Below are 13,108 nucleotides of genomic sequence, written 5' to 3'. Positions count from 1 at the left end.
GGGCCACGCTGGGGCGACCAAAATCAGACGGGTTCTGTCCCTGTGCAGCTTGAGCAGGACCCTGTGGACTAGCAGGAATGGAGGGAAGGCGTAGCACAGGTGATCCTTCCACTGTATGAGGAACGTGTCTGACAGGGAACCCGGAAGCGTCCTTGTAGAGAGCAGAACACTTGGCATTTCGGATTCTCACGAGAGGCGGATAGGTCTACCAGGGGAAAGCCCCACTTCAGGAAGACAGAGTGGTACTAAGAGGGAAAGCTAGGGAGAGTGGAGATCAGCTATGCTGCACTCCACAGTTCCAACGACTGTCACAGAAGAAACTGAGGGGGCACTGGGTCGGCTGAGGCATATATCCGGCGCCATGAAGGCGCCACTCCAGAGGGTGCCTCAGCCAACCCACCGAGTGTTGCTGGGTAAAAATCTTCCGACGATTGTGCACGCGGTGTGCACCTAATTGGAATCAATATGAGCAAGCACTCAAAGAACAATGCTATATAGTCTGGAAAAGACTTATATAGCTGCAAATCTAGCTTTACTCATTTAAGTAGATGGGACAGCTGAATAGAATTACCACAGCTGGTACTAACAGCGCTAACAACAAATGAGCAGTATTTTCTAATAAAGACTCTTCTAGTGGATTATCCTCTTGGAAAGCCAACCAAAATTCCTCACTGTAACTACCAGCCTTTGCCAGAAAATTGGAGAAGCCATGGATAGATTAGTCAGATGTATATGGGCCAAAAGGTCAGAGAGAGTACTGGAATCATAAGGCCATACTAGCTGCCCAGAGTTGCACATCCACTGGCATACCAGGCATTACAGCTACACTCGTAAAGACTTTATTTTAGCCTAAGTAAACGCAGGCTAAGAGGCACTGCTGCCATGACACCTCATGCCGTGATCTCCTATACAGAGCATGAACAAGCCTGGACAATTCTTACATTAGCCCAGAAATAATTTAGAACTTTAAGAAGTGGAGTTGGGAAGTCAGTTCTAAGCAATGTTCCAGCACTGTGATAGCAGAGACAGCTTTTCAGAGGCAAATCAGTGAAAGGAGAGGAAGGAGGGACGAGCATCTAGGACCAGAGAGCCCAACATTCAGCTTCTTGCTGTACATCAGGACATGAGTGTCCTACCTACAGTCTTCAAAGTATGTTTGATGCAAAGAACTTTAGTGTTACTTTTATTTTTCAAACACAGAATTTTGGTCTTTGATAAATTTTATTTACTGTCAAGTCCTATATACATACACTTATGCTACCAAACAAACAAAAATATCAACATCAAACTCTTAAGGCAAAGCCACATTAACTTTCCTCAACTCAACATTTACAAATCAGAGTGCTAAACTTATAGAAAATCCAAAACTGATGTTGACTGAAGTCAGTCATCTTGTGTTGATCCACAAAACTATCAAGCTAAACCATAGTGCTATTTAGAAAATTTCTACGGAAGGGACACACTTACTGCTCCAGATACATGTTACAGGGTTCAATATTCTATTACTCAGATTCTTTGGTTCTCCAATTAAAAATAATCTAGGATAAGGCTCATTTCACTACATATTGGGTCAGTTCAAATCCTGACATCTATTCCTTACTACTAAAGCCAGGAGGACTAGGTGCCAGCCCACCTTTATTGGCCAATATGAAAGATCCCTCCATGACTTAGGTTCTTCTTTCAGACTGAGAAATCTTTCAGTCAAATTGACTTTACTTACACTATTGCTTGAGGGAAGCTATATCCTATGAACAACAGTTGCTCCTCCACAGAAGAGGGTTAAACAGAGGAGTGGAAGGAAAATCTGCAGTGAACTTAAACGTGTTGCTTCTAGATGATGGATTCTAGTTGGCTTTACCTTGTCAGAAAGGCCCTGCCCTATGGAATAAAGCCACTAAAGGTATCCAGATAGTAAAGGCCTAGCAGTGAGTCCATTCACTTTCCAAAGATCTACACTGAGTTAGACTAACACATAAACAAACAGAAATTGAACAATATTCATTGCATAATGGTTTCCATCAGAATATTAAGAAAAGCTGACACTTCAAAAAATATCATATTAAAGATTTCTGGCAGGTATTGCATAATTTAAGACTGCAAGTTCCTTGGAACAGGGAACTCAGTTTTATTTGGCTGGAAAGCAGTAAGCATACCCGGGGTGCTGTATATATATTAATAATCTTGAGAAACTTACCAATGCAAATTGATTGACTTGCACATACAGTACTTCTACCTCTTTCTCAGTAACATCTGTACCGAAACCTTTATATTCCTTGTAGGCCTCCAGGTAAGATCTCAGCCACTGCTCTTGTAATTCTCTATCCGGATAAAGGCTGTAGTCTACCTCACTCACGCCTTCAAAAACAAAAAACAAACAAAAACAAACAAAAAGAATTAACATTTATTTGTAAGTCAGATGTTTGACTTCACATTTATAAATGACCTATACTTTTAAGAAACTTTGCAAATGTGTACCATATGCAAATTAAATATGAACAGATTCAGATACTCATATCAATGCATACCCCTCAAACCCAAATAAAAAAAACAAAAGAGGACACTAACATTATGAAAGATTCTGTGCTTAAATATTTGACCATTGCTAGCATACATGTATATCTGTGGTCTGGTAAAATCTGAACATCAGCAAGGTACAATTTTATGGGGAAAGTCCCGTGAAAATAAAGCATCTGTATTATGAATTTTTTTCCCAGGGAAATTCAAAGACGGCTGTACGTTCTAGTGAAAGAAGAAAATAGATTTGCATGCAATCTGAATCCTTGTTACAAAACATGAGACATTCAGGTATACTTATATTTCATCACAAACTAAGCTAATGTTTCAGAAAGAAGTGTATTCCTTACACAAAAGGAACCCACTCAACCACAACCCTATTCCCTTTCCTTCCCACTCTTTAGAACTGTGAAGTTTCGTTTGACTCCATTGTCTAACCCTTGTCATCATCCTTGATCCAAGTTTTCCTCTCTGCATATCATAAATCTGCCTCTATCAAACCCTACAATTTTGCCTTGTATACCACAACTTCCTCTGTCCCCTTGACTAAGTCCCCTTATCAAGTCCAATCTCTGGAATTTGCATTCTGCATGTGGTAAAAATATAATCTTCTGTATATAGGAATGACAACACAACCCTCTTCCATTTCAGGATTCAGTTCAAACCTTTTTAAAGCCCTCCTTGGATTTGTTCCTGTAAAGTTCCTGACCTTTGTCAATCTCTGCTCACCCAGCATTAGCCCTTTGCAATATTTACTCACTGGTGGTAGAAAATGGTTCTCTGCATTTTCTACCATGTGTTAAAAATGTCTCCTTACAGCACCTCATCACTTGAAATCTTGTCTATACCACTTCAAAAACAACAGAGGGCAAGATTAACTCTAAAGTGTTTGGGGGACAATTTGTATAAAATGTGCAACAAAACAAATTGTACAAACAGGTTCCAAAGAGTAAGCTACATTGTCATCAAGGAATTAAGAATTTTGAAAGTTAATTACCATGACCACTTTAGAAGCACGCAACGTGGAAAACACTATGACAAATAGATCAAGCAAGGTGGATAAAAAAAATCAATGATTTAAATAAATAAATATTTAAAAAATCTGATTTTCTTTTATAAAATGCTTTTGGAACAAATACCTATTTAAAGGTGGTTTTAATGAAGATACATTATAGCTCAAAGATATCTCATCATGGAATAGGGATTATAAATTCTAATTCTCTAGTATGAGACAATATATTCATGTAATGTTTAAGAAAAGTTTTGTAAATGAGTTCCAATAGTTCATGGATTAGAGACCCAATTTTATGGGGATCCACAGACTTCTGTATAGAAAGACTAACCTAAATAATCTATCTACCCAATGGGACTCAGTGCTCAGTCTAGAAGATACCATCAGAGATGCTTAGTTTTTCAGTTCTCAAGCTGTGGATTTGTGTCTTCAGAGGTAACATGCTTGTTAACAGCAAAAATGTTTTAAATAAATAAATAATATACAGAGATGAGAAATAAAAGACCTCAACTCTATTGTCCCTCTGCAAATTTGTGTACACAGAGTCAATACCTTACCGCTCTCTAAAAGTGCAAAGTTTCAAAAAGTCCAGTGAATAGAAGATTGTTGGGGGAGGAATAGATCTGGACAAGGAGAAGAAGTCTGGAGATAAATGTGAGATGCAAGGGACAATTGTTTTGTTAAAATATGATATGTTTGCTGTTGAAGAAAAAAATCCAGAATACTTAAAGTTGTTATTTTAATTAAATAAAACAATTTAAATGTCTGTCTGGTGATGTTCTCCTCCTAATACAGCCTGGCAAGAAAATCCTCCAAATATTAATGATTATCCTGTTGAATTTGAGATAGTTCACCTCCCAATGACTTCATAAATATCTGCTTCAATTACCATTGGTAAACGAAATAACCAAATAACCAAACAATCATTCATTTTCTGATATCGCTGTAAAACTCACCTGAAAAGTTTTCAAAATAAACCACTGTTTAAAAATGTATAGTGTGTACCTTCTAAAAATGAAACCTACATCCATCTTTGAGCTGTGAAGAATATGTATTAAGGTTATAACAACCAAAAACAATGCACTTTTCTGTAGAAAACCATGATTAAATCGAGTTCTTCTGACTAGTGATTTAAATCATAATTTAAATCAATTTGATTTAAATCAAATCCACCCTGAGATCAAGATTATTTACATTGCTGTACTGTAATCATCATGATGGTGGAATTTCCACTGTAACCCCATTCCCAAAGTAAATAGCATGCAGGTAAGGTATGTCAGGCACTCCTATTTAAACTCTCCAAGACAAGAGTAGAGGGACATTCAAGACTTGACTAGATAAGCCACTTTTTGAGCAAGTATAGTCTTTCCTATGTTCCTAAACCTTAACTTCTCCCTATCAAACACAAATCTGCACATCAGCCTTGATTCTTGTTCTGCTCTTTTCAGTTTGTCAAAAATCAAGTCAAAGCCAAGTCTCAACTGCAAGTTGTGCAAGGAATCACAAGACTGCATTTGGTGGTAGAGGTTATTATATATGAATGCCACTGTGAATTTTCCACACCTTATCTGCACTGGGAGGGAAGGAGCATCAGTGCCCCTATGATATTGTTTTTAATACCACAGAGAAAGGATGATCTCTCAGTTAAGGCAGAGGTCAGGAAGTTGGAAGTTGTAGGTCTATTTTTGACTCTGCCACACTCCTTGCATGACCCTGGCAAAGTCACAGCCTTCCCACATCTTAGGCTCTGTCTATACTACACAACTATTAGCAACATGGCTTTGTCGCCACAGCCATGACGCTAAAAGTCATTGCATTGTAGCCACTGTTTGTCGGCTCTCCTGACGACAAAAAACTTCTAACCCCAACGAGAGGCGTTTGCGTTGTAGGCAGGAAAGCGCTCCTGCCAACAATACGCTGTTCACACTGGCACTTGTCGCGGAAAAACTTTTGTCTTGGGGGGAGGGGGGAATCACCTCTGAAAGACAAAAGTTTTGCTGTTCAATTGCCAGCATAGACATAGCCTAAGTTCCCACAACTGCAAAGTAGGGACATAACTAGCCCACCCCAAAGAGATTTTAAATTGAATTCATTAGTGACTGTAATACATTTTTTTGACACTTTCCTAGGGTGCCCAGGACTGAGAGTCACCTTCTTATCTCCTTGCCACCAGTGAGAACAAGATTTGCTTGTGCTCCCTGACCTCACCACTCTGTTAGGAACCCAAAATATTTCCTCAGGCTATGCCAGCCCTTACTTTGCCTTGCAGGTTACCAAAGGTGTACCCCAGCTCCCAAGCTCCACTGAAAGAGTCCCTCTGTAGTATCCAGTCCTTATCACAGAACACTCACAGAAATTACCAACTAAGATATCCCCAAAGGATCAGTGTACACACAGGTTGACTGGTACAACTCAGGATCAGATTCTTTATAAAATCACAGAACTGAGATATAGGCATAGTGAAACCATCATAAATATATTATCAAAGACTAAAATTTAAGAGATAAGGATAACAAGTGGAAACAGAAATGGTTACACATAAAACAAAGTATAACACGCTTCTTACTAGACTAAACTTAACTTTAATAGGCTAACCATCTGTCTAAAAGCAATCTTATCTCACCCAAAAGCTATCTTGCAGCATTTCCAATCAGGACAAGTTGGGATCCTGTTTTCACTAACATAACTGCTCTGCCTGATTAATTCCTCAAGTACAGGATAACAGGGTTCTGTCCCTGACCCCCGTTATACTCCAATAAACCTTTAAAGTGTGCCCCTAGACAAAGCTCTTTTCCCCATGCTGTTCCTCTATTTTTCTTAAATCTCACAAGCCTCCATATGCATTTAGCTCAGACTGGTGATTGTGAATAAGACAATACTCAATTTACATTTCAAAGGACAGATGGATAAACATCTAAGGTCTGGTAAGAAATCAGTTTCTCATGTCTTCTGGGGAGTAACACCTTGGTATAAACTATAAGAGCATATTTTCAGTATACAGACGTATCAGTACATACATTTCACACAATATGTGACCAGCAAGATCCTGACTTTCATTTGAGATCTTTATGTGACAATACTTAGGGATAAATGCTATAAAAACAATGTGTTGCATGTGGTGAGTTTGACAGGCCTATGGGAGTTGCTATTACAGAACAGTGAAGCCTTTGCCAGTTGGCACTGAGGGGTTTATTAGGGTCACAGTTTTGCGATCCTCTGATGAAAGGCACTATATAAAAGAACAAAAAGATTCATTGTTTTATTACCAATTAACTTTTAAATGGGCAATTCATTTCTTACCTGCAAACTCATTGAAATGATTTCCAATATCATAAGCCAGGTAGTTGTATCCCGAGTACTCATAATCAATGAATTGTACATCACCTATATGAGACACAAACATGAAAACGTAAGAATCCATAACAAACAAACCAATGCCCTAATTCAATGCTGTCCCTAGACATCTGCCAACATTTCAGTCTCACTGTTTGTGCCCATTTGCATGCACTCTTGAGACACTCCAGGGTAAGGCTGTGAATTTTATGGCATGAGCTTCACTTGACAGAAGATATACAATCTGATCAACAGCTTGCTTCAGTATTTTACTATGTAATTTAGAATCAAAATAGCTATTGCCTACCACAAGAGGGCATCAGTTACCTGAGAAACTCAGATTCCGTTCTAATGAGAAATACTATATAAAAAGACTCCTTTCGTTCTAACAGTAGCTACAAATACAGATTACTTGTCCATTACTTTTTAGCGAGCAGAGTTATAGGGGTCTAAGTAATCCCAACTACTTTCTTGACAAACAAGTAGTGCAACCTGACTACAGAATACATGTAGCGCACACACAGTCATCTTTTGCAAGATAGCGTTTCCCCAATTATTCAGCAATCTTCTGGTTTTGATGATGGCGTTATGAATTTAGTGTTATTTCAAGCAATGGCATGCCATGTTTGAATACCCGTCTCAATCGTGCCTGCAGATATTAAGTAACAGACGCCTTACGGCATAAAGTACGCGTGGACAAAAGCAGCAGTGCTACCCCAAATGCTCCCTTTCTGCTTAATGGCTTTTTACAACAAGTTTAGCTGGCCAACGGGGAGGGCAGTTATGGGAAGTGCATCACGTCCAGATAGTACGGCCTTTGAGTCTCCTCTGGAAAATCCACTCCACGGCAATAGTCACACGGACACCTGGAAGTCAGGTTTTAATATAAGCTAGACAGGATTGCTACTGCTCTTGCAGTCTCAGAAAAAAACACACTATCAACTACTATAATTGTCTGAGTGCAGGTGGTATATATTTCTGACTACTCAATAGTACCCACCTCAAACGTGTTCAGATTTCAATTTTGTATTTCTCCATATTGAGCTTTAATAACTACTAATGGTCATTCAATTAAACTATACTCTTGAAATATGTTGTAACTATTAAACTCCTTCCAAGCTGCCTGATTGTTCCTCTGTATCTATCTAGTTGTGCTGTCTTTCTACAAGTTTACCCTTGCTAAATGGTTGTACTACAAATTTCAGAGACTCTGAAGTAATGATTTTAATCCATATTAAGCCATAATAATGAAGCAAATAATCTTACAATTACTAATGTTGACTATTCTCTCTTGAAGCCAAAACTAAAAGTTGAATCCTTGAGCAAATTTAACACTAATCTTAGATCAGAAAAATATTTTAAGTTTGATCTGAATTATAACCTTTTAGGAGATATGGGGAAATATTTTAACCCAACTACATTGCAGCTGATACTTTCTTAAAAGACTGAAGGAGTTTAAAACTGGACAAGTTAAAATGTGTTATAAGAAGTGTCCATGAGCATGCATCCCTCCAGTTACCTTCTGCACAGAGTACTTTGGTAGTCTTTTTTTAGAAACAGCATGCAGCAGCAAGTATTTAAGATTTCAGTCAGTGCCATTACACATGTTGCCACCCATGCCATATATTTATTTATTCAATTGTGTAAAATGTGTCAATAAGCACCCATCCTATAGCCTAGGCATCTATCCCATAAAATTAACAGACAATAAATATAAGAAGACTACTTAAATATTTACCAGCCCCCCAACCCTCACCTCATGCTTCCCTCCACCGGGGGTGGGGGGGGGGGGAAGGGAGAAGGAGAAGTGGGCTTTGCAACCTGCCTGGAAGGTTAACAAGTATGTTCTCAGTCAGACCAACCCAGGGAAGCGACTAAAGCAGAGCACCCTTCACAGAGAACACCCAGCCAGCAGTGCATGATAAGAAGTTCTCATGACTTAAAAGCTGTTAAAACTATTGAAAGCACTGGAAATTGATTTTACAAGGGCTGCAGTCCAAGATCTCATAGCAAAGTCACAGCTTAATTGGAGTTTTCAGGGTGACAAGTCCATGAAATAAATAACATGTTTCTTGCTGGTTCCTTAATAGTGCTGTAGATTTAAGCACATATAACCTCTAAAGCTCATCTGTTAAATATAAACCAATAAAAATGCACAGCCCAACCCTGGTTAATATTTGTTTTGTCATATGATTGAACTAGCCCGTACAAATTCCAATCATTTAAACTCTCTTGTATTCAGGATTTTGCATATAAAGCAGAAAAAAATGGCAGGTAAAAAGCCTGCTTGCGAAATATCAACTTAAGACATACTTTAAAAAGTGTTTTTAATTCAAATTTTATCTCAGACTGCAGTGCCATTATTTTGATTATAGCTAGCCTTTATTTAAAAATGTTATTGCCAGTTATAGTTAACGGTTTATAAAATAAGAATATGAAGCTAACAAGATACAGATGAGGCTGTTACCAGGCTCTGTGCTCTCCTTTGGGGGAGGTGCACGTGAACAATTGATGCGATAAACCTCCAGTCAGTGCGTTTAAGTAGCACGGTGCACGCCGCCACATGGCAGCAACAATGGCATACCTAATCTGTAGCAGATGAAGAAAATTTGGCACACTCACATTTGAAATGACACAAAACTTTAAAAAGAAAAGTTCTGCATTTTACTGCTCTCCTTTTTCAGACCCATTCTACAGTGGAACTCAACCTTAAATTTAATTTTTTCAACAAATATTAAGGTTAAAGATGCACAGTTCCCTTCAATTCTGTGTCAAGAAAGTATGGACAGACAGAATCACTTCATTAATTTTTATTACAACATTTTGCTCTAAAATAAGGCAGGTGATAAAGAGAAAGTGAACTGACTTGTATTATGTTATCATTGTACTCTTTAGATTAATTTATGTTTAAAATTATAGGAATACACTCTAAGAATTAGTAAAGATGAATTCATCCAGAGGAGCAACTAGTTTCCAGTATGATGAACTCTGAGCTACTAGCAGTGTATAAGTCTTTTAGATTGGGATTTGTAAAATGTCTAAGTCTACTCCCGTTGACTTCAGTAGGAACAGCTAGGGCAATGCTGACTATTACTAAAAACTTCTCCCTAAAACAGAAATCCAATACATGAAGTACACTTGTGGATTGTACAACCTATTAAAGTGTTATACCCTAATTGTGTACTATTGTCCACTGTGGAGTTCATCCAGATAGAAGGTATTTCAAATTGAAGCATACAGTAGTTAAACTCTCAAAATCTCCAACACTCTATATCCGAAAGGCAATTAGATGTATTGTATCAGGCTACACACTATTTCACTGTTCATATAAAAATGAATGTATGATCTGCAATGTGCATGTCATTTTATGTTTCATGCATATAAAATTGTTTTTATTAACTGAAATCAGAGGTTGGGTGATTCACAGGGGATTTGCTGACAGTCTTCAAAGAGCTGACAGTCAAGAAATGATGATGCTCCTTTTTCTAGCAGCTCTTTATTGCACTATAGATAGTTCAACAAACTTTTCTACTCCCCTGTTATAAGCCACTGCTGTATGAATATTGTGTAATCATGAACAGGAGAAGAGATGACTTGTGATAGTAAATGTGAACGGAAGTGGCCTGCGAGATAACCTCTTTACTAAGAGCGAGCGGTACAACGAAAAGGTTTGAGAAAGCCTGAACTAAACAAAGCTGAATGTAGCAGGATGTATCACCTTGTTGTGATGAGCGCGTCACTACAAAACCTGCACCACAGAACAGATACCATCTCCGGGACACACACTAAAATATGTTCACCCAAAGTGGTTTTGTTTTTTTTTAAGTAGAACACTTAACTCGGGCACCTAGTTACAGTGACCTGATTTCTAGAAGTGCTGAGTAACAACCATCAATGGAATCTGTTAAGTGGTCAGCACTTTTCAAAAGTCAAGCCGCTTATGTAGGTGCCTAATGTTAAGCTATTTTAAAAAATATTTGCCACGATTAAGAAAAGTGAGGAGTAACTGAAGATATTCTAGAAGTGTTGGAAAGAAATCTGATGCAGACAAGCATTAGTAATAAGGTATCTGAGCATACTGGGAGAGTCCAGAAGAGACTTTGGAAACTCCTGCTCAAATTTTATTACAAAAAAAAAAGGCAAGAGCATCAGGACAAAAGGGCTATAAATAAATGCCTTCCAACTGTCAGTTACTTAAATTTAAAACCATAGTTCACACATCAAGATATATTCAAGGGCAAGAAATGAAGTGAAACTGTGAGCTATTTCTTTCAGAGAACAAGTCTTCTAGGCAATTATAAATCTGTTATGTAAGGTATCACTATTGAAAATTTTCATATCCGGAGCGATTAAAGCAGACATTAACAAAGCAGCAAGAGGCAAATTTCTCTGAGCCACAGTGTGAACAAATTCAACCCATCAAATGAGTGATGCACTCCATTTAACCATGCTAGAGTTCCACATTTATTTCAGTCTCTCTTTGGAAAGAGGCTTAGATGTTCAGGTTTAAGAATTCTTAAAGCCATCGGTGACCAAGTATGTTTTTTCTGTATTTATATATGTCAATCTTTTTTTAATGTCTAGCAAGTTTTAAAACTCTGTGTAAACTGGAAATTAAGTATAGTCTTTGAAAGAGTGGAGTTAAAAAGTTGGGATAAACCAGAGGTGGGCAAACTATGGCCTGTGGACCACATTCGGCCCACGGGGCCCTCCTGCCCGGCCCCTGAGGTCCTGGCCTGGGAAGCTAGCCCCCAGCCCCTCCCCTGCTGTTGAATGAGGGCAGGGTTCCCGGGGGGGCAGTCAGGAAGGAGAGTGGGGTTGGATGCAGTGGGGGGGGGGGGGGGACAACCAGAGGACAGGGAGCACAGGAGGGTGGATGGGGAAGGAATCCTGGGGGGGGGTCGTCAGGGGACGGGGGGGTTGGATGGGGCAGGAGTCCCTGGGGGACCGTCACGTGGGTGAGAAGCGGGAGGGGTTTGGATATGGGGTGGGGGCCGGGCCATGCTTGGCTGTTTGGGGAGGCACAGCCTCCCCTAACCAGGCCTCCATACAATTTCAGAAAGCCGATGCGGTTCTCAGTCCAAAAAGTTTACCTGTCTCTGGGATAAACAATGGTGGGCCAGTCTACTCTGAGAGCACTAGTATAAACTGACTACCTGTGGTTTTTTAAACCGTATGTTGATTACACTTGGCCTAAGCATGACTAGACAACATGCTGATGAAAGTGCTACAAACACCAATGGTGAATTATGGATTCTGTTTGTGCTGGTTAAGACCCAGCCTCTTTAGAGAGCAGATCAAGGCAAGATTGAAAGAACAGATACGAATACTGCTGCATAATCAGAACTTTTAGCTAGCTTCCTATATTTAGGCCAGTAACAACTCCAGAAAGTGAACTGCATCTTTAAGATTGTTCTTTGTGCTCTTATTAAAGCAGCTTCAAAGAAGAATTAATTGGAAGCTGATACTTAATTTTTTAAGAGTTTTTTTTTTTAAGGGATCTTGATTTGGCTGAACATAGTTGATATGATTCATGTTTATTTGCAGTTAAAGTTAAAGCTGAGTTTCCACTTCAAAAATAAAGATGAAGTTCCTCCTTCTAAGACTGTACTATGTAACATGGGTTTATAAAGTTTTGCACTGTAAAAGTGTACAGTACAAAATACACAGCTTTCACAATATACAAAAACTCATTTTTCAGATGGCATTGAGGTTTGGTTACTATAAGAATAGTACCTGTTGTATCTCGGTATTGCAGAGTTCTTACAACAACGTACATGATGTGCTGCAATATTCAAGCATGTAAGCTTTAATGGACACAGTCTTGCTATGGCATATACTTTCAAATCGTTTCCCATTCAATTATTTACAACCAGCTCTAAGCCTAAGTGCTTTACATTCAGATTCCTCCCTCCGCCCCACCTTGTCCCCAAACACTAAACACTCACACACTGGTTATTGTAGGTTTGCTCATAAGTGATGCACTGCTGGCATTGTTTTTTTCCTCCACTCTGTTTATAAAAAAGAGAAGCATATAGCATTTGTTTTCAAAGTGGGAATGTCAAGCTTATCAACCGTGATAGTGAACATTTAACTGAATTATTGTTTTTGTTTAAGAACTTTACGCTAAAACATGGTTCTATTATGAAAAGTGACTAAAAATAGCATCCTTTTTCAGTAGGTCTGATCTGTGTATTCAGAACAAGATCTGTTGACTTTAGTGACAAAAATAATTTTTTATCCCCTTTT

The 13,108-nt window shown here is 38.7% G+C and overlaps 1 protein-coding gene across 1 annotated transcript in view; it reads right to left on the bottom strand.

Moving 5' to 3' along the window:
* ETNK1 (ethanolamine kinase 1) overlaps window positions 1–13,108 on the bottom strand; it is a 59,960-nt gene that overhangs the window by 11,638 nt on the left and 35,214 nt on the right. The window contains exons 5-6 of the mRNA XM_048826801.2: window positions 6,827–6,910; window positions 2,195–2,355 (exon numbers count right to left, since the gene is read on the bottom strand). Coding sequence (XP_048682758.1) covers window positions 2,195–2,355; window positions 6,827–6,910 — 245 coding nt within the window. The remainder of the gene's footprint in view (window positions 1–2,194; window positions 2,356–6,826; window positions 6,911–13,108) is intronic.

The sequence above is a fragment of the Caretta caretta genome, chromosome 1 (genome assembly GCF_965140235.1).
Source record: "Caretta caretta isolate rCarCar2 chromosome 1, rCarCar1.hap1, whole genome shotgun sequence".
In the NCBI taxonomy this organism is placed as follows: domain Eukaryota; kingdom Metazoa; phylum Chordata; order Testudines; family Cheloniidae; genus Caretta; species Caretta caretta.
The sequence above is the reverse complement of the archived record's forward strand: the minus strand, read 5'-3'. Positions and strand labels throughout refer to the sequence as shown.